This window comes from Panthera onca, chromosome B4, assembly GCF_046562875.1.
Source record: "Panthera onca isolate mPanOnc1 chromosome B4, mPanOnc1 haplotype 2, whole genome shotgun sequence".
NCBI classification, from domain to species: domain Eukaryota; kingdom Metazoa; phylum Chordata; class Mammalia; order Carnivora; family Felidae; genus Panthera; species Panthera onca.
Window position 1 is genome coordinate 44,835,895 of NC_138345.1, and position 20,732 is coordinate 44,856,626.

Genomic DNA, 20,732 nt, shown 5'->3' on the forward strand with positions numbered 1-20,732 from the left:
CAAATAAAGAATGTGTAGGAAGTGATACACTGAAATTACATATAAACATATTTCCAAGTGCCTGTAATTGAGACTGATGTGCCCAGAGCAAGCAATTCCACTGCTAGCCTCACTTTGAGCAAAAAAGGTGCTGATTTGCACTTAAAATAGAGTGCACTTTTTCTCCACTGAGCCTAATGTCTTCCACACCAAACGAAGCATTAGACTTCGGTGAAATTGGGCAATGAGAATGAGGTACCTGGATTTTAAATGTGAAGGCTGGGCTACACTGTCCAGAAAAAAAATGTTTCTTAGTTTTAATTTTCACCCAAATCCTCAGGAATCTGATGGGAAGTAACCATTTCAAGAAATAAAATGGGGGTGTCCCCAACTTTTTACATTCAGCTGTTATTTCAGTAGAACTTCTTTGTAGGGGGTTCCATTGCCTTCCCTGCCCCTTCATGGATTTCCTCCTGTCTCTTGAAGCACTTTTTTCGGTGATATTTTCTGGTTATCCTCTTGTCCACTTATCTTCACATGACCTTCCACATGAGGGCGTCCGAGGGTTCAGCCCTTAGATTCCCGAGAATCATCCCAGCCTCGCACTTGTCACACTGTCTATCCACTGCTGCACACAACATTTGCATCCCAGGCACAGACCTCTCACCTGATCGGCATGATTATCTATCACAAGGCCCATGTGACACCCACGTTCATACCTAAATGCTTAACAGTTTTACTACCATTGTATCTAAAACTGAATTCCAAATATGCCCTATTAACGTTAATGGGAACGTCATTCTTACCACTCCTGGACCAAAAACCTGACACCATCCCTGACTTGTCTGTCTCACACACATCTTTGGAACAAGTGTAGAATCTGGCCACTTGGCCATCTCAGCTCAACAGACTGTCCAGAGTGCATCTCCAAAGCAGGACCCAGACTTTGTCCCTCCTCCACTTAAAGCCCTCTAATATCTTCTCATGACCCTCATGAACCTCTTACATTTTTCTAATCCCCACATGCTCTCACCGTCATTCCCTCTCTGACCTACTTTTCTCCCACCTCGTTCCCCTTGCTCCAGTCCCAGGCCCTCTTGCTATTTCCTCAGGGATGCTAAGGACACTCCTACTGCTGGGATGCATTTGTATCAGCTAATCCACATGCCCTGCTCATTCAACATGCTGTACGAACTTCATTTCTCATGGAGTCTGTCCTGACCACTCCACTGAAAGCAGTGAAATCTCTCCCTCTTACCTTCATACACAAATGACACTTTGCACTGTAGCAAAAAGGAAAGATTTCACATCACTCCATAGCATATATCACCCCCTAATGAGCCATGTAATTCACTTGGCACGTTGAGATTGTCGTCGCTCATCTCCAAGAGCTCCATCAAGCCTGCATGGGAATGTACTATCCACAACGGCAGAAGACTGTAGTGTGTTTCATTCACCACTATAGCTTCAGTGCCTAGAAGGGTGCCTGGAACATTGTGGGCCATCAATAAACAGCATGTTAAATACCCCATGTTTCCCATACTGTCCGCCAGTTATCTGGATTTATTTACAACGGATCACTTTTCTTCATTTTCTAAACTACTTTCGTAGCATCAAATGACAAATCCATGTGATTTATTAATGAAACAGGGCTAGCAATAATTCTTGGGGAATTGTTGCAAGATTACTAAATGACTCCTTTGGAAAAAGCTCTTTTGTTGTTGTGTTCTCGAATGATATCAAGCAAACAGGTACATATTTCATGTACAGAGGAGGCTGGCTGTAGCCACTTTCCTCTCCTCATTACCTTTTTACCATTTCCTGCAACCATATCTGTGGACATGCTTGTATCATAGGACATACAAGATACAAAAACAAAATGCCATTTCACTAGGTTTGGCAGGACTTTCCATTAAAGAAAATGGAATACACCATGCTCTTTGGGTCTCTTGAGGTCTCAGATTTGCATTCGGTTGCCGATCTAAGAAGCGAGATCAAATGGAATGAACGATATTCCCTAAGTCCCCAAGGATCTGTTCCTCTTCTTCACCAATAACCTACCACTCCGTTACTGAGCAGAAAAGGGAGAAAGGCCATGAAATGAAAAATTACAGCTTCTGAGATAGGGGTGAGCCATCCAGCCATTGCCAGGGATACCTGCCTTCTTGAACCCTACTTAATCCAATCCAATGATTGTGTTTTATTTTTGATTGAATAAGGACCTGTGAGAAAATTGGAATTATTAGTATTATTCACAGCATCAGTGAAAACATCTTACCCACAGAGGACTCATCAATAAAATACTGGGCACTTTTATCTTCAAACACTTTTATGATAAATGGAAGTGGCAGGCTCATTTCTCCATGGGGTAGAGAAGACACAGGATTGGAAATGCTTCAATGAAGGAATCACTCAAGTCTCTGTGACTGGATCCAAGATATCAGCAAAGAGGAAGGATGGACTTAGAAAAAAACAAATCTTCCCATACGATAAAGTAGATAGATAAATATGATGGCAAAATCAACAACTTTTCCTCATCCTAAGACACCTTAAAGCATGTGAAAAGACAGGGCGCCTGGGTGGCTCAGTCGGTTAAGCGTCCGACTTCAGCTCAGGTCACGATCTGGCGCTCCGTGAGTTCGAGCCCCGCGTCGGGCTCTGGGCTGATGGCTCCGAGCCTGGAGCCTGCTTCCGATTGTGTGTCTCCCTCTCTCTCTGCCGCTCCCCCGTTCATGCTCTGTCTCGCTCTGTCTCAAAAATAAATAAACGTTAAAAAAATTAAGAAAAAAAAAAAAGCATGTGAAAAGACAAGCCTCGTCTGGAGATATATGCAATAATTTGCAGAACAAATACTTATTTTTAGAAATAAACAAGGGAAAAGATTACACAATAAGAAAAAAAGGCACAACAAACGAGAACATATTTCAAATAAATGGGGAGTATAGCCAAGAAATAAAGATGCCAAGCTCACTAGAGATCATGAAAATTCAAATCAAAGCCACCAGGGTATATTTTACTAGTATTGAATTGGCAGAAATTAAAAATAACAGCACCAAGTTTGTGGGATGGTTGATATCAAATCCATCTTTCAAAATGTTGCTAAAATCATTTTGAAATGTAATTTTAAATTATCGCATGAAAATGGAACTTTAGGAACCTTGTCCCCAATGATTTCACTCCTACGATGATTTGTGATCAAGAGAAGTGAGGACACACAAGAGAGTTTTGCACTGAGACACGTCTAAGAATGATTCATGAAGGACTCTTCCTAGCCACAAAAGGTGGAAACAACCCAAACTTCCATCTTCTAGAGATTCTTAGCCACACTGGGGAATATTATACAGCAGTGAAAATGAAGAGACTATAGCTACAAGCGGTCAAACTCTGTATCCCATTAATTTGCTCTACACACCTAAGGAAATAAAACTTCCATGAGAATTTTCCTTCTGTATGCAGTGGATATCATACAGTCTGTGTTAACATTGTGGGCACTGAATAATGCATGCAGTGTCTAAAGTATCTCTACCATAAAAATTCTGTAAGTTCTTTGTAATCATTATTCCAATTGGCATAATGAATGGAAAGTAAGTTAATATCCTTTGCTATAAGCAATGTAATTGAATCTCTCTCAGCCTCTCTCTCTCTCTCTAACACAAAGGCACCCAAAAACACACACATGCATCAATATCTCTTCACAGTAATTACATTGTATCAGAAAAATTTGAGGAGCGTATAGTTAGTGCCTAAGGAAAACGAATGGGAATTATAGAATTGCGCCCAAATAGATGTCATCATTTCTAAGTCTCCAAATCAACACTGATGTTAAATGTCCTTGATTCTTTCACTCACATAATTTTGCTAGATGCTAGGGGTATGCATAGGTATCAAAGCCAATTTTAGTTTTCAGTACCAATGGACTTAAGCCCCTGCTGTCATTACACTCCTGGGTTGGTAAAGCAGCAAAACATGGGAAATCCTAAACCATCAGTGTAAGAGTAATGCTGTTCTGTAGCAAAGCTGATCTCCAGTTCAGAGAGTGTATCAACAGCCCAGTTCAGATACTGACAGCCAAGCTCTCATCAAATGAGGTGCTAGACTATGAAACTCAGATTTTGCTCTAAACAATGGCAAAAGTCTCAGGGAACGTCAAAGGCTCTAGATAGTTCCTGGAAAAACAGGGATAAGTATAAGAAGGTTCATTGAAACTCTGAAGTCCATAAACTTCAATGGCAGGACTGAAACTGAAGAACACTGAATTGGAAATGACAGGGGAAATACGGATTAAAAATAAACTTAATGTGTGAAAGAAGAAAACTCCAACCATTTGGAAGTTGATTGATAACAGCTGAGGTTGAAATTAATCTAGGTACTTTTTAGGTCCTGGATTATTAGGTCCTGGATTATTGGTCCTTGATTTTTAAAATTTGCTTGAACCAATGTGATAATGTGTACTTCATTTGTTTCTCATACTTATGAGTGAATCATTCATATTCATATCATTATTTTAATAAGAATTTTATAAACAAGAAACACAGGGCTCTTTTTGTTTGTTTGTTTCTTTGTTTTTGTTTTTTTTTTTTTAGATAAACTTTACATGCAACGTGGGATTGAACTCACAGAGCAAGAGGCACATGGCCCAACAACTGGGCCAACCACATGCCCCTGAGTATTGGCCTGGTTTGGGTTTTATTTTGTTTTGTTTTTTGAAAACATAGGGCTTTTAACTCATCCTTCAGAAGACACTAATAGAAATATCACTGCTAGAACTAGATCGTTTAACTAGAACTCAGTGCCTACATGGACTATTTATGGAATCATTAGAAGGAACCCCACAGAATCCATTCTACTGACTTCATATTGCCAAACATTAAAAGTAATGGCAAATGTGATCTACATTTTCTCTTCTAAAAAAAGAGAGGCTTTCTTTGTCATTCTGGATTATAAGCAAAAGGAAAAAAATCATTTCCAAAGAATCATTCCAGGGTGCCTGGGTGACTCCATAGGTTGAGTGTCTGATTTTGGCTCAGGTCATGATCACACGGTATGTGAGTTTGAGCCCCACATCGGGCTCTGTGCGGACAGGTAAGAGCCTGGAGCCTGCTTCAGATTCTGTCTTCCTCTCTCTCTGCCCCAATCCCACTCGCACTCTGTCTCTCTCTGTCTCTTAAAGTGAATAAATGTTAAAAAAAATAAAAAAAAAAAAAGAATCATTCTAGCTACATTCAACCTCTTCATTTTTCAACCTCTTTTCCCATGGCCATGAAGGGAGAGACTCATCTTTCCTTTGAAGTTGAATCCCTCCCATATACTGATGAAGGAACAATAGGACTCAGTACAATGAGCTCATACCCTTGAAGCAGTTGTTCTTTTGCTGTGTATTAGCCCTGAGAAGATAATGCTGAGCTGTCTGAAGCATACTAAGTGTTAAGATGCAATATATACAATACTAAAGACTGAAAATCATTCCATGGCATGCCCAGAAGAGCTGTTCTTCTTGATTTAAGTCAATGGTTCTTCGTGTTCACTGTTACACCTATATCTCTTCCACAGAGAAATCTGCGCCAGTTAACAAAGTGCTTCAAAACAACATGCCAAATAATATTGGAGGAAGTTGAAACAATTATCTGAACCCCAGACATGTTTTGCATACTCAAATCATTTACATCAGGTTTAGGAAAGTAGACATACTTGCTCTTCTTTAGTATCAATCTTCAGGAGACTAGACTGCAGATCTTGGCATGACACCATGCTCCTCTCCCAAGGTTTCTCCTCTTTTGAAAAGTGGTAACAGCTTTTTCCACGGCAGTACCAGTTTCCTTGAAATGCGTCATCGTCTTCATTCCATGCTCATGGATTGGAAAACAAACATTGTTAAAATCCTGACACTACCCAAAGCAATCTACACATTCGATGCAATTTCTATCAAAATAACACCAGCATTCTTCAAAGAGCTAAAACAAACCCAAAATTTGTACGGAACCACAAAAGACACTGAATAGCCAAATGAATGTTAAAAAAGAAAACCAAAGCTGGACACATTACAATCCTGGATCAAGCTGTTTTACAAAGCTGTTTTCACCAAAACAGTATGGTACTGGCACAAAAGTAGACACATAGATCAAGGGAACAGAACAGAGAACCCAGAAATGGACCCACAAATGTACAGCCAGCTAATCTTTGACCAAGCAGGAAACAATATCCAATGGAAAGAAGACAGTCTCTTCAGCAAATGGTGTTGGGAAAACTGGACAGCAACATGTAGAAGAATGAACCTGGACCACATTCTTATGCCATACACAAAAACAACTCAAAATGGATGACAGATCTAAATGTCAAAACCATCTAAATCCTAGAGTAGAAAACAGACAGCATCTCTTGGCCCTCATCCACAGGAACTTCTTACTTAAATGAAGACATGTCTTCAGGGGCAAGAGAAACAAAAGCAAAAACGAACTATTGGGACCTCATCAAGATAAAAAGCTTCTGCACCGCGAAGGAAACCATCAGCAAAACTAAAATGTAACCGACAGAATGGAAGAAAATATTTGCAAATGACATATCAGATAAAGGATTAGTATCCAAAATCTATAAAGAACTTATGGAACTCAACACTCAAAAGGCAAATAATCCAATGAAGAAAGGGACAAAAGACATGAACAGACACTTTTCCAAAGGAGACATCCACATGGCTTACAGACACATGAAAAGATGCTCCACATCACTCATCATCAGGGAAATAAATCAAAACCACAGTGAGATACCACCTCACACCTGCCAGAATGGCTAAAGTGAACAATTCAGGCAAGAACAGATGTTGGCAAGGATGTGGAAAAAGGGAACATTTTTGCACTGCTGGTGGGATTGCAAGCTGGTGGAGTCACTCTGGAAAATAACATGGCTATTTCTCAAAAAATGAAACATAGAGCTACCCTATAATTAGAAACAATAATGGCACTACTAGGTATTTGGCCAAAGGACACACAAATGCTAATATGAAGTGTCACATGCACCCCAATGTTTTGCACCAGTTTCAATAATAGCTAAATCATGGAAAGAGCCCAAATGGCCATCACCGATGAATGGGTAAAGGTATATTCTACAATGGAATATCACTCAGCCATCAGAAGGAATGAAGTCTTGCATTTGTAACAATGTGGGTGCAAGTAGAGTGTATCGTGCTAAGCAAAATCAGTCAGTCAGAGAAAGAGAAATATAAGATTTCATTCATATGTGGAATTTAAGAAACCAAACAGATAAACAGGGGAAGATAAGGAAAAATAAGCTAAAAACATAAAGGGACGCACCATAGGAGACTCTTCAATATAGAGAACAAACTGAGGGTTCTTGGAGGGGTGTTGGGCAAGGGGAGGGCCAAATGGGTGATGGGCATTAAGGAGGGCACTTGTTGGGATGAGCACTGGTGTTGTATGTAAGTGATGAATTCCTAAATTCTACTCCTGAATGAATTACCAGACTATATGTTAACCAGCTGGGATTTAATAATTTGTTTTGAAAAAGTAATGTGTCATGATCTTTTTCTTGAAAACAAAAGCCACATGATCCTCAACCACAACAACGCTTAGAGACCAACGCTTTCTCTCTACATATCTTCCTTACATCAGACTGGATGACTAAAAAATGGGTGGTTTTCCTGTGTCCCAAAAGTCTCATGTTGAGAATAGCTTTGGGGTCAAATTGTGGAGCCAGAAACTGACAGACGTCAGACCATCATTAACATGACACTGAGAAATCCTGACTTCCCAAGTACAGATACACTGCTCCAATAGGAAGCAGTTCTCCCTTCGGGAGAAATTCACCTCAGTGAATGTAAGAGGGTGGTATTAATTCCAAGAGATCTAGACTGGAGAAAATTCATCCACAAGCAGAAATTACTCAATCAAATCAACATGACTTTGTGAAAGTCAAGAGTTCAATTAGTTAGAAGAAAGAAAATGGATTTAATTTTTAAAAGTGAGAAAAATTAAAGGACTTGACAAAATACAATGTAAAGTTTTAAAATGATATATTAAAATGGAACAGAATGAGATAATTTCATGGAGGAAACAACCGTAAACTCTCAGTATAATCATTCAGTACATACCTGTAGTGGGTAGTAAAATTAAGCGATCTTCAACCTCTGCTAAGGAAACATTCTTGTCTTCTGGTTCTTTCATATCTTGCCCGATTTCTCCAGAACACCTGTGAGAAACTTCAATTCATATTACAAAATTAAGTTCTTGAATGCTTGCAATAGATCATTTTATTATAATCACTTACTCTAATTCTAAATGGCACAGTGAGTGGTGCTGACTAAATGAAAGTACGATCAGAGAAAATGCCAGGTTACAATATGTTGAAGTGTCAGAACATAAAACAGATTTTTAAATAAAATGATAACTTGCTATACATTATTTTGGAAGTATGTGAGAGGAATCAACTTTTATAAAACAGAAATGTAAATAGGAAATGAAATATACTTTTGGTTTCTATACCACCTACTCTTCAAATAATGATTACAAAGTTAGTGAAATTAGTAGCCAGTATTTTATTTAGCATGTAGTATTTGCACAGGAAGCTAAACACCAAGGATTTGACTCTCCTCTAGTACAAGCTTATAATTAATTCACTGAATATACATAGAGGAAGAGCACACATGGCGACTTCTAACATGCAAAAAGTAAGTGAAAAATCTCTGAGCAAATTGGCAGTATCTTCTCCAAACTCACAAATAAAAAAGTGTAAAATCACGCAGTGTATGGCTCTTTAAGTGTACAAACACGAAAAAAAATGTCCCTTAAGGATTTGTTAGGCAGCTAGGATTCATCATTTCCAGCTCTCTACCACCCATCATTGAAGAAATGCAACGTCTACTTGTAAAACTCCATCAATTGCACAGTCTCCTGATGTACTCCATTGCAATAAATATAACCCCTGTGCAACTCAGTCATCCATTCCAGAGTTCATATACTGGATCTGAATTGAAAAGACACCTTAAGGGCCCCCTGGGAAGGCTCAGGTGGTTAAGCATCTGACCTGGGCTCAAGTCATGATCTCACAGTTCATGAGTTCGGCCCCGTGTCTGGCTCACTGTTGTTGGCACAGAGGCCACTTCAGATCCTCTGTCCCCCTCTCCCTGGGTCCACCCCCCACCTCTCTTGTGCTCTCTCTATCTCTTTCTCTCAACCATAAATAAAAACCATTTAACCCTCCCCGCCTCCCACATTAAGACCTCCTGTACCTAAATACTACAATTTCTTGGGACCAATCAATTCCCTTGTCCTTCCCTTTTTGTCAATCCAAGGACACGTAGTACAGAACTAATTTTCGCAGGACCTCCAAGAAGCTTGCAGCATAGTCTTTATGCACATCTAAAAATAGCCAGCTTCACTGGGGCTCTTGGCTAACAATGCATTGAGCAAGCCACTCTTGATCTCAGGGTTATGAAGTCAGGCCCAAATTGAGTGGGGAGACTCCTCGAAAAATTTTTTAAAAAATATTTTTTTAATACATAAAATAGCCAATTTTGGAACACACTTGACATTCACCATCTCATCTCCCTCAAGGTTCTGAAACTCAAATGACAAAAAAATCACAAAATTATACACATACAAACTAATGCTGACAACGCTTAGACTTTCTTCACCATTTCACCTATTATAACACAGTATAGTTCTTGAATCACACTCTTTTCTCAATTCAACAGCTCTTTCAAGTATTTATACTTTGCCTAAATTATCTGGAGCACCTCCTTGACTATCCCTCTCTCTGACCAGATGGGCTCATCTGCTCCTTCACATGGAAACAGTCACCAGCAAGGATACCTTCTCCTCACCTTCCTGCACCTCCTCCTATAGATACACAGTACCTCTCACTCTACCCCAGAAAAAAAAATGTGCTTCGCATCGAACAAGTGTGAAACTCTCACCTCTGGTCTGGATTTCATCCCCTATTAAATTTTTGGTGGTCTTCATCTCCTACTGTCATTTTCTCTCTTGAACCCTCCGAAGTTTCCTTCTCATGGTTCCCTTCTCTTGCATATGATCATCTCAAGTCAGCTTTCCCACAAAGTTCCTGTCTTTTCTTTACATATTATTTGTAACAGAGTTCTTTTCTTTACTCTTAGATTGGGTGCTAACATAAGATTGTTCACATTCATGAGACACAACATGGCTCTCAGAACTGGCTGTTCTTCCTTAGCAAGTTGTTAGCTACCCCAAATTGTAGCCAGGACCTTCAACATTACATTTATTTACTTTGGTAGACATTTCATCTCATCTCCCTACTTCTCTCACATGCTGAAACTAATGCACATTTCAATTACTCACTTCGTACATTTTATATATAGTGTTATTGCCTCTTTGTGTATTTCCTGAAATATTACTATTTATTGTATTTTTTTGCACTGTTTCATCTTATAAAAGTGTATCGTGACACGCACAAACTTTTGTGCTCTTGCTTTGTTTTTCCATTTCATATGCTCTTGCTAAAATTCATGCATATTGTTGGATACCATTGTCATTGTCTTCACTGTTACATAAATTCCATTGGCAAATCAATTGCAGAGATCTCATTTACTCTCCCATTAATGATCTTTTGAGTAGTTCTGACATGTTCGACATTGTGAATGGCACTGCTACAAACTGTCCTGTAGAAGTTCATTTCTGTGTATGTGCAAGTATATCTGTTGGATATACACTTAGGGTGAGAATTACTGAATCATGTTGAGCTGTAGAAGACAGTACCAAACTCGCTAAGTGTTTGTATCAGGTTATACTGCCTTTAACAACGCTCGAGATCATATAGATCCACATACTTTCAAGGCTTGGTAAATGTTTCCCTTAGCCGCAATGAAAATAAATACTTTTCTGTATTCACTGATCTCTGAATTCACTGATCTGTATTCACTGTATTCTCTGTCTCTGCTTCCTAATGTTTGAATGAGTTTTAGCCATTACAGTCAGGCTTTGACCATACCCACTATCCCACTGGAGGTACTCTAGAAAATATCATTTCGGCCTCTCTCTTGCCAAATTTAATAAGCATATCTCTAGACATTAATACCTGATCCTCCAGTACTAGTTGGAACCCTTGGCTACCTTTGCCTTCTCTCCATGATACCATAATGTTTTGGATCCCCTCCTACTTGTTTAACTAAGCATCATTCCTTGCCACTGTTGACTCATCTTCTACCTACTTCTAAATGTTGATTTACCCGGAGATCCCCCACCTCACCCTTGTTATTCTAGCATAATCTACTCTCCCTGGTTTCACAAGATAGAGCGTGGTATAGCTTCTGCTTTCCTCTGCTATCTTTTCCCAGACTTTTACATTAATCGGTGAATCCACAATTCATGTCTCTAATCTAGGCGTCTCTCTTGATCTCCAGACCTTTAATTCTACCCTGTACATGCTGATGATCTGTGTCTTCCGCCAAAGCTCACTCTAACAGACACTGACCAATCTCATTTTTTCTGGTCATCTCCACTGATATGTCACAAGCACCTCACTCTTCACCATTATTTGCATGCACACACACACACACACATACACATCCCAAATCACAGCCTTCTGTTCTTGTATTTTTCTATAACATTTAATGGCATATATTTGCCAAGATGTATGAACATCATGTCAAATGGTATCACTGATTCACTTTTTTCCCACACTCCCTCAAACAAATGTACATTTTAGCAATTCTACATTTTAAATATTTCTCATGTATGGTCCCTAATCCTTCTTTACTTCTTTCATGGCACTAATTCAGTCATTCTAACTAACCCTTAATCCTGAAACATTCTCCTATTTTGTCCCCCCATGCACTTTCCAGTCGATTCAAATTGACCTTTCCCAAATCCCAAATCTTCCAAGTTTCTTTTGTTTTGAGAACAAATCTAATATATCTTAACATATTAACATTATACAGCTTCCGGACAAATAAAAGAAGTAGTTAGAAATGGGATTGAGCTACTTCTTTTATTTGTCCGGAAGCTGTAATTCCCGGGGACATCAATATGTTCTGTGGTTCATGTTGTTTTCTGCCTGGATGAGTCTTCTCTACCTTGAGTGTCCTGTGTAAACTCCACCTATCCTTTATCTCATATCAATTATCTCTAGAGGAAATCTTTCTTGACCTCAGCATAGAATATGCCATCCACCTGATGGCAATAGTCCATGAGGTATAAAAAATGACAGTATCCCAGCACTAATAATATTTCATTTTAAAACTGCTTCTTGTAAAAAAAATGTCCCCTTTAAACTGAGCTTATTAAGAGCTGACTTTTTAAAATCCCTGTTTCTTGCGCCAGAGAAGATACTCAAAATTGTTGCTCACAGAATGAAACAAAGAATAATAACCATCAGGAAACTGATATTAAAAACAAGTGTTGCATACACATTTGTTTTAAAAGTTGACACGTAATATATAAAATCTGATAGAGAAAACTAATAAGCTTTTTATTCCTCTATATTTTAAGCAGTGTTGCACTATGGTAAGGAATATAAAATTCAAATCAAGATTTTTCCAATTCTCTGTTCACATGGAAAAACTCCCCCTATACAAAATATAAGGAAGAAAATATATATGACATATGTGGGCTCAAAGCACAAAATTTTGTGCCAACACAGTTGTGACATACACTAGTTTGCATGGTAGAAAGGTTAAGTGATAGCAAAATAATAAAATCACATCGCCAATATTATCATCAACAGCATCATGATTACTACCATTTCTATAGGGCTCCATAGTTTCTAAAGTTTCCGTAGAGTTTCAGTAGTTACAGCATATCCTTTATCAGTCTGGCTCATTGTTCTTGTGAAATGTATGTGCCTGATACTCACACATATATCCTAAGGCTGTGAATCCCAGCAGGAGGAACAAACATAGAAATCCCAGGGTTAATGCAACGATATGCCATGGAAATCCTGTCCAAAATCAGAGAGCAAAATATACAGTAAGCATTGAGCACAGCAAGGTCCTCGGAATTAGAACAAAATGGAATCGCATTCTGGAATTTAAAATGAATAGCACTATTTAGGGTGGTCACAAATCTCATCGCTTATTACATTTAAATACACCCATTGACATATTGAGCACCAGACAGAGAGTATCAAATATGTACAGACACCATTATCATGATTTCACTAGTTTTTACTTGACATCGTAGTGTTTTCAGATATCAGGAAAACAAACTAAAAACCTTTACCTCTCCTTTTAACCATTGGACCCCTTTTGTCCTGTTGCCTTGAATGGACTGATTTCAGTTCTGTGTATGTTGCTCTCTCCTCGCTTATTTCTGAGGGCTGCAGTCAAACAACACAGCTCGATTCCTACGCAATAGTCCATGAGGCACAAAAAATGACAGTATTCATCATGAAGTAACAGGGACAGTTACATGAATGGTAAGCATGTTCATCTGACATAAACAAAGTAAATGTTTATCTGCGAATATTAGGAAAAACTTTATTTCAGTTTTTCTTGGTACTACCTTTTAACAGATGGTTAATAATAGTCCACTATGCTTACAAGCTTGTTACGTTAAGCGTTTGCTCTATTTAAAATAATTGAATCCATTGCCAATTTTTAAAAAGGATATATTCCAGCTTCACCTAAAAATCTACATTTATATCATCATTTGAAAATTCATCTTTCACCACTTAGTGTCTGGGTTATGCCCAAATGGCAAATATATTGACACCAAATAGACTAAGCCACTGCTTAGTAAGGACACACACACAACAATTGGACAAAAACCGTGCCTGCCACCTTGCTTATGTCCGAGTCTGCTCATTCATTCACATTATCCCTTGAACTTCATAATCGGTGGTTCTTGACTCCTTTTTACAGTGTAAGGAAAATGCGGAGACCATGAGATGCAAGGAAAGGGAGGTTAGGACTACATTAAATGAGGGAGGCGTAACTTGTCCTTCTAACAACATTGCTGCACAGTGATGCTCTTATTTGTAGATGTGGAAAACTGAGGCTCTGGGAGCATAAACAGTATTCTCAAGGTCAGAAGGATGGTAAATGGTACTCTTGAGTTAAAATAAATATATATAAGTAAATATATATACAATATATTAAATGTAGTCTAGATCAAATATAGATATAAATATAATAACATATTATACATTATATGTAACTATACAATAAATATATATTTAGTTCAAGTATCTATATTACATGGAACTTATTTATATGGACCCAAAATATGATCCTTCACTTACCCTTTGCTTATATAAATAATACTTTCTAAAAATACCTAATAATCTATTTCTCCTAGAAAAATATTTATGAGAAAGCGTTTTTCCCAAAAGAATATTTTGATACATGTATAAACAACCAGATAACTGTTCTTCCTAAATAGATCTGACTCTTGGGTTTTGAAAATATCTTAATATTTCCCCATTTAATTACTTTCAAATATCAGTGAACCTGAACAATCACCAAATAATGATAAAATGTCTAAACATATTGTCATTAGTTTTTCAGAAAAACATTCTCTCTACCAAAGTGGCAAATTATAAGGTAAATGTTGTCATAATGTCATTTTCCAAGCTAACAAACTTTTGTTTAATTATATTTTAATTAAATATCTGTATAATAAAGTAACAAGAAAATAAATTTATAAATATAAATCTGGGTTTATTTTGATAGAAAAATAATCATATTGTCAAAGCATTAAACTTTTTTATGACACTTAATGAAAGAAGAGGGACTTGCCAATCAGTTTGGGAGATGAGAAAAAAACCCACAGATTTATATTGTCTAAAAAAGGATTAAATATTCTTTAAAACATCTAAGGATTAAAAAATTCATATCAGCATAGGAAATATTGTGACCCAACGCATTCTGATCCACTCCTTTTCTCACTTGCAGAATAAAGTTAACGTTCGATATGGATTAACACGGATCCAGGAGTCAGTTCTTGGGGCAACAGTCCAAAGCCCTCCCAACTTTGTCCACAGCTTTCCCATAGCAGATGCTACTTTATCCCTCTCTGATGGACAATGTGACAGCACAGGCACGGGTCACCCAACCTCACTGGCTGCAATACCTCATCGTACCTGGAATTTCAAAACTGGAAAAGAGCTTGGTCAGGATCACAGCTACGATGATGTGCTGGCTCTGGGGGCCTTTACCTCTGCTTCGACTCCACAAGGTACTAGTTGTGCTTGACTGACTCTCAGAGAGACCGTGTCAGGAGAAAGATAGCCGATGGCCATGTGACATTAGACACTCCCCCGCATGGTTTCCACTGGCCTCAGGGTCTCCTTTATTCCTGCACTCTGTGTCAGACAGGAGTCCTAGAGACCTCAAATGCTGAAGTTTCATACATTCTGTGGATCAGTACAAACCTGAGCTTCAGCAGTTACCTTGAGGCATAAAAACAAAAAGGCATTCTCAAAATTTCATGAGGTTAGGAAATGCTTAACAATAAAATTTAAAGAATATAAAAATAAAAGGGAAATATCCATATTCTACCTGGCATGATTTATACATCTTCTTTTTATAGAATGAAGATAAGTTCCCAATTATAAATATATATATATGGCAAAAGTAGATAAATAGCAAAGTGTGCATAAATGTTAGCCTGTTTTTTTTTAACAGAATCCTAAGGATATCCAGATTGCTTAATATATTACAAATCCTAAATACCTAAAAATTGAGATGAATGATTTGAAAAATATCACATTTCTACTTATTTCTGTGTTCTCTTTAAATTGCTTGAAGAAGCAGACTACATAAAAAAAAAACTTAGGACAAAACAAAGACAAATGATTACAATATTGAATACATTTGACCATACTCCTTTGAAAGCATCAAAGCCAAATTCATCTGTTCCACTATTTGTAGCAAATATTATCAGAGCATGTTTGTTTTTTTAAATAATGAGTGTAAGCAATTATATTTATTGTATAAAGGTAGAATTGACAAGATTAACATTAAGAATGTTGTCGAACTTAAACACTTGTAAGACAGTGGCAATATCTACCTTTTGTTACATTTATATGATTTTTAAGTATAAAGGAAAATATACACACACAGACATATACCCTAAAGCTGAGCAATGAGCTGTTTTTCAGGATAGTTTATGAAATGCTTTTATTTTGTTTCTTAAATATAAAAATATATGGTTATAATATAAAAGTACATATTTATGCATATTATAAAATAGGTTTTATATATGAAAAATTGTATGTAATTTAAATTTTATAACGTGGATTACCTTGTATTATCCCTGTTGGATTGTATAATCTGTTTATGCTGTTACACACAAAATGCAGATATTTTACGCAGTGTGAGTTAGCCTGTTTGCCTGAAGGCAGCTCAAAGCAGCCATTTAGAATCTAGAGAAAAAAATAAACTCTCTGAAAGCATGTTTTAAAATACATTATTTGTGGGGTGCCTGGGTGGCTCAGTCGGTAAAGCGTCTGACTTCGGCTCAGGTCATGATCTTACAGTTTCTGAGTTCAAACCGCACATCGGGCTCTGGGCTGACAGCTCAGAGCCTGGATCCTACTTCAGATTCTGTCTCTCTCTCTCTCTGCTCTTCCCGTACTTGCTCTCTCTCTCTCTCTCAAAAACAAATAAACAGTAAAATACATTATTTTTTCCATGCATTGAGCAGTTCTATGCCCTGTTTAACCCTACAAGTAAGTGTTAGGCAGGAACAAAAGCAGGAACCATATGATATGGTTTTGTCATATCAACCACATTGATCGGTCCATCTGAAGGGCCCCCAATGCTGTGAAGCTTCAAGCGTCTTCTTAGAAATGTGCACTAATAACAATAAATCCACCTTAATGCCAGCCACACCAAGAGAAGCCTTTTCAAAAGCACTTCCTCCTGGTTGGAGCTCCCTTTTCCATCACTCCCAAAGCACAACTGTCTCATCCTCTTGTAAATACTGGTGGAAACACATGTGAAGTCTCTAGCTTTCTTTTTTCTGGTTTGCCTTTGGCTCACGCTGTTTCTTTTTAAGGTCTAGCTCATTGCTTTCAGGAAGTAGGTTTCTGACAGGAATAGAGATAATGAAGAAAGCCTTCTACAAATTTCCCATGCGACAGGGCTCTCTCTTAAAGGCAGACACGGTTTTCAAGCATGCCCATGGACTGTGATCTGCCAGGCCCCGGGGTGTAATTCCTCTGCACGGCAGCCAGACATCTCTATCTATGCCTTGTGTCAAATTCCCCAGTGCCAAACGACGTCATTTAACAGAAATTTATTTCATCATTTCTTTTGCTACCAACTATTATATACCTCGCTGGTAAGGAATGCTTAAGCCAGCACATGGACTTTGCACGTTATTTTAGAGGGTGGACTTTGCACGTTTATTTTTGCACTTTAAACTCTCAGGGCAACGCTGGCTTTCGGGTTGTGGGGTGATAAGACCCGCTGCAGTTTACTCCCCTTGTGCTTCCGAAGCAGCAGCTGAGTGAAGTGACTGACTTTGGAAGTCCCATGCTCTTTAGCAGCATCCAGCAGACCTTCTATGCAAATGAGTCTGCTGGGAGATTGGGCTTCAGGATCAGAATCTATTAGGTGGTATTGAATAACAGGTGTATATGTCAGGAACCAAGCAGAAAATGGACTCTAAAAGTTAGCACAGGTTACAGGAATGTGTTGCCTCTGATCTTTTACAAAGTTGTAGAGATGGCATTTATTTTTGTTTCATATTAAATCATCTGATACATCTATATCCCTAAAAATTTGGAACAAACATCCAATGAGAAGCAATTATTAGCAATTTTTGTTCTTAGGGCTTTTTTTAAATATATTTTTTTCATTCATTTATTTATTTTTGAGAGACAGAGTGAGACAGAGCACAATTGGGGGAGGGGCAGAAGACGAGACACAGAATCTGAAGCAGGCTCCAGGCTTCATGCAAATGTTCAGCACAGAGCCCGACATGGGGCTCGAACCCACAAACAGTGAGATCATGACCTGAGCCAAAGTCGGTCACTTAACTGACAGAGCCACCCAGGCGCCTCAGCTCCTAGGGCTTTTTAAATAAGATGCCAGCTTTATCATACCTAAAATAGAATAGGTTCTAGAATACCTTTCAAACCATATAGCTTTAAATATTTTATCAATATTACAGCAAGTAAAAAGATAAAGTATTATGGTCAGAATATACGTATATTACTGTATTTTTAGGATTGACATTTTAATTTTCTATTTTGAGGGATGAGGCTATTTTTAATAACCTCATTATAAAGACATTATCCCCAAAGGCCTTTCTGTCTTTAAAACACCCACACAATTTTTTACCCCAATGTCAGAGTATTTTTAGTGCTTCTTAAAATGTTTCTTATGCCTCTTTTCTACTTCGACTTTTATTTTTCCTGTAAGGTTTCACTGAAACATCACTCATGCTCACTGTCTTTACAGTCAGCAAGCCTTGCCTGCATCAAAGAAAAGTACATACAATAGTGGCATTGAGCAAAAAAGAATAAGGTAGTAGAAACCACGATTTAACTGCAAGATGAAATAATAAGTAAGTAAAATGAGAGGGAGAGAGAGAGAGAAAGGATGATGATAACTTAAGTCAAGAGAACAAGCAGTGTGGTAGCAGAATCTAAATTACTGTGAAATTTATGATAAAGCAGGCAGATTCCATGAAACTTTAAAATAATTTGGGGCGCCTGGGTGGCTCAGTCGGTTGAGTGTCCGTCTTCAGCTCAGGTCATGATCTCACACTCCATGAGTTCGAGCCCCACGTCGGGCTCTGTGCTGACAGCTCAGAGCCTGGAGCTCGCTTCAGATTCTGTGTCCCCACCTCTCTCTGCCCCTCCCCTGCTCATGCTCTGTCTCTCTCTGTCTCAAAAATAAATAAATAAAAATTTAAAAATTTTTTTTGAAATAATATTCCAAGAGCAAAGGTGCAAGAGGAAACAGGTTTCCATTTTTATTTTTCAAAGTATGTACTTCTTATATACTATTCTCACTTATTTCTTCTTGTATAGTAAAATTGGTAAAGGCAAGAGGCATAGGAGTTTGTGTGAACAGAAATGAAAGGCATGAAGGGAGACAGTTTGCTTTATTTCTGAGCTTAGAGTATTTCCATGTGTAATTGTTTTTCAATAACACACATTAGTGCATTAAATCTCAAATTATTTGGGAGCATTTCTTTTAAACTTGTGCCTTTAGTAGCTAAAGATTTTTCCTTCTCCAGTCACTGCTTCTCTTGAAATTTTTTCTTACCTTAGTTTCAAGTACAGTCTCTAGTTCAGTAAACCGTCAATAGAAACAGAATTATCATTTTAAAAAAGCATGATTTCCGCTTAATGGGGTTTAGGAGCAATGGGCAAAGAAGGAATTCTTGAGACACCTGTGATGCAAAAAGGTGATTTTATTAAACACAGGGACAGGACCTGTGGGCAGAGAGAGCTATCCTGGGATTGGGAGAAGTGACTGATTATATATTTTTTAGTTAGTGGGGATTAAGGAGAGCGTAAGCCTCTGAGGAATTTGGAAGCAAGGTTTTCAGGGCCATGAGGAGCTAGCCACAGTTAAGATAAGGTTAGTTTTAGTTTTTAAAAAAACAAAAACATGAAGGAAGGCAGCCATGAGTTCCTCAAGGAAGGTCACATTCTGCATGTCTCAGGCGTCTATCCATGGGCTGCTAGCTGGAAGGAAATTTAATTTCGACTGTATTACCCCTGCCTTTGTTTCACTCTCATTCTTCCCAATTTTGCTGTTTCCTGTCATATAGCCTATTTCCAACAATTATGAAATAGTATTACGTTATGTTTTTTACAGGAAAGGTCAAAGTAAACTCCCTGTTTACTAGTCACCTATCTTTAGTGCCATTTTAGTAGAGGCAGCAATGCAAACCAGACCTCTCTAAGAATTTGAGTTACCTAAAAATGTGAGAGGGGCTGAGTTCATTATCACTTGAGATTTTTAACCAGAAGTAAGATAGGGGGCCAGAGGGGAGCAAAGATGGCAGCACAGTGCCAGGACTCTAGGCTTGTCTGGTCCCTGGAAAACACTAGAGGACTATAAAGTCATTCTGAATTCCCAAGAAATTGACCTGACAACTCACAGAACACCCTCCACCACTAGAGGGAGAGGAGAAGCCACATCAACGGAGGTAGGAAGTGCAGAAATGTGGTTTGGGGCAGAAGCCAGTCATGGATGCTGTGGAGGGGAGGTACCCCGGGCACAGAGAGAGGCTAAAGAGAGAAGCACACAGGGGAACGCACAGGAGACACTCCCCCAAAGCCATTACCTGGGAAGAGGAGAGGGACTGATTTTCCTGACTCTTTGGAACCAGTGGGGCCTGAAGCCTGGACTTCTAGAGGTCACTGGGCTTGGCTGCGATACAGCCCAGAGGACACTGCCCACCACAGGTGGCATGATCTGGGGATCTCCTGGAGCACCCGGAGAAAGACAGTTCGCTCTTCTTGAAGCACATCTGTGAGAGGTGACATGGGCAGAGTCGCCTCTCCAGGGACAAAGGGGCAGCCAGGTGCAATCTCCCTCCTGTTCCCCTCAGCACAGTCGCCGAGACACCTGATGAAGGCAGTCAACCCAGACACTGCCCAGCCAGATGGCTCCTAGCCCCACCCCACTATGCTCTGGTGCCACTGCCCTTCTGAAGAACACCCTGGGCACCTGCCCACACCAGGTCCCTAAGGCGCAGAGTTTTAAGTCAGCAGTCTCAGCTGGGATAGGGCCGGGAGGGCACTGCGCTGTTCCTGGAGAGAAAGACAGGCAAACATCCTCGAGGCACACAGCTTGAAACTGT

General features: G+C 38.8%; 1 protein-coding gene across 5 annotated transcripts in view; it reads right to left on the minus strand.

Annotated features, from left to right (window-relative positions):
• Positions 1–20,732, minus strand: part of LOC132694720 (C-type lectin domain family 7 member A-like) — an 80,661-nt gene that overhangs the window by 34,514 nt on the left and 25,415 nt on the right. For 2 of the 5 annotated variants that reach the window (XM_060658384.2, XM_060658383.2), the window contains exons 4-6: positions 8,081–8,188; positions 5,668–5,825; positions 2,092–2,201 (exon numbers count right to left, since the gene is read on the minus strand). The exons of 1 other annotated variant lie outside the window; for it this stretch is intronic. In XM_060658384.2, coding sequence (XP_060514367.2) covers positions 2,092–2,201; positions 5,668–5,825; positions 8,081–8,188 — 376 coding nt within the window. Of the gene's footprint in view, positions 1–2,091; positions 2,202–5,667; positions 5,826–8,080; positions 8,189–12,816; positions 12,901–13,181; positions 13,261–20,732 lie in introns of those variants that run through there. 2 more of the 5 variants (XM_078450092.1, XM_078450089.1) reach the window with 2 other exon arrangements.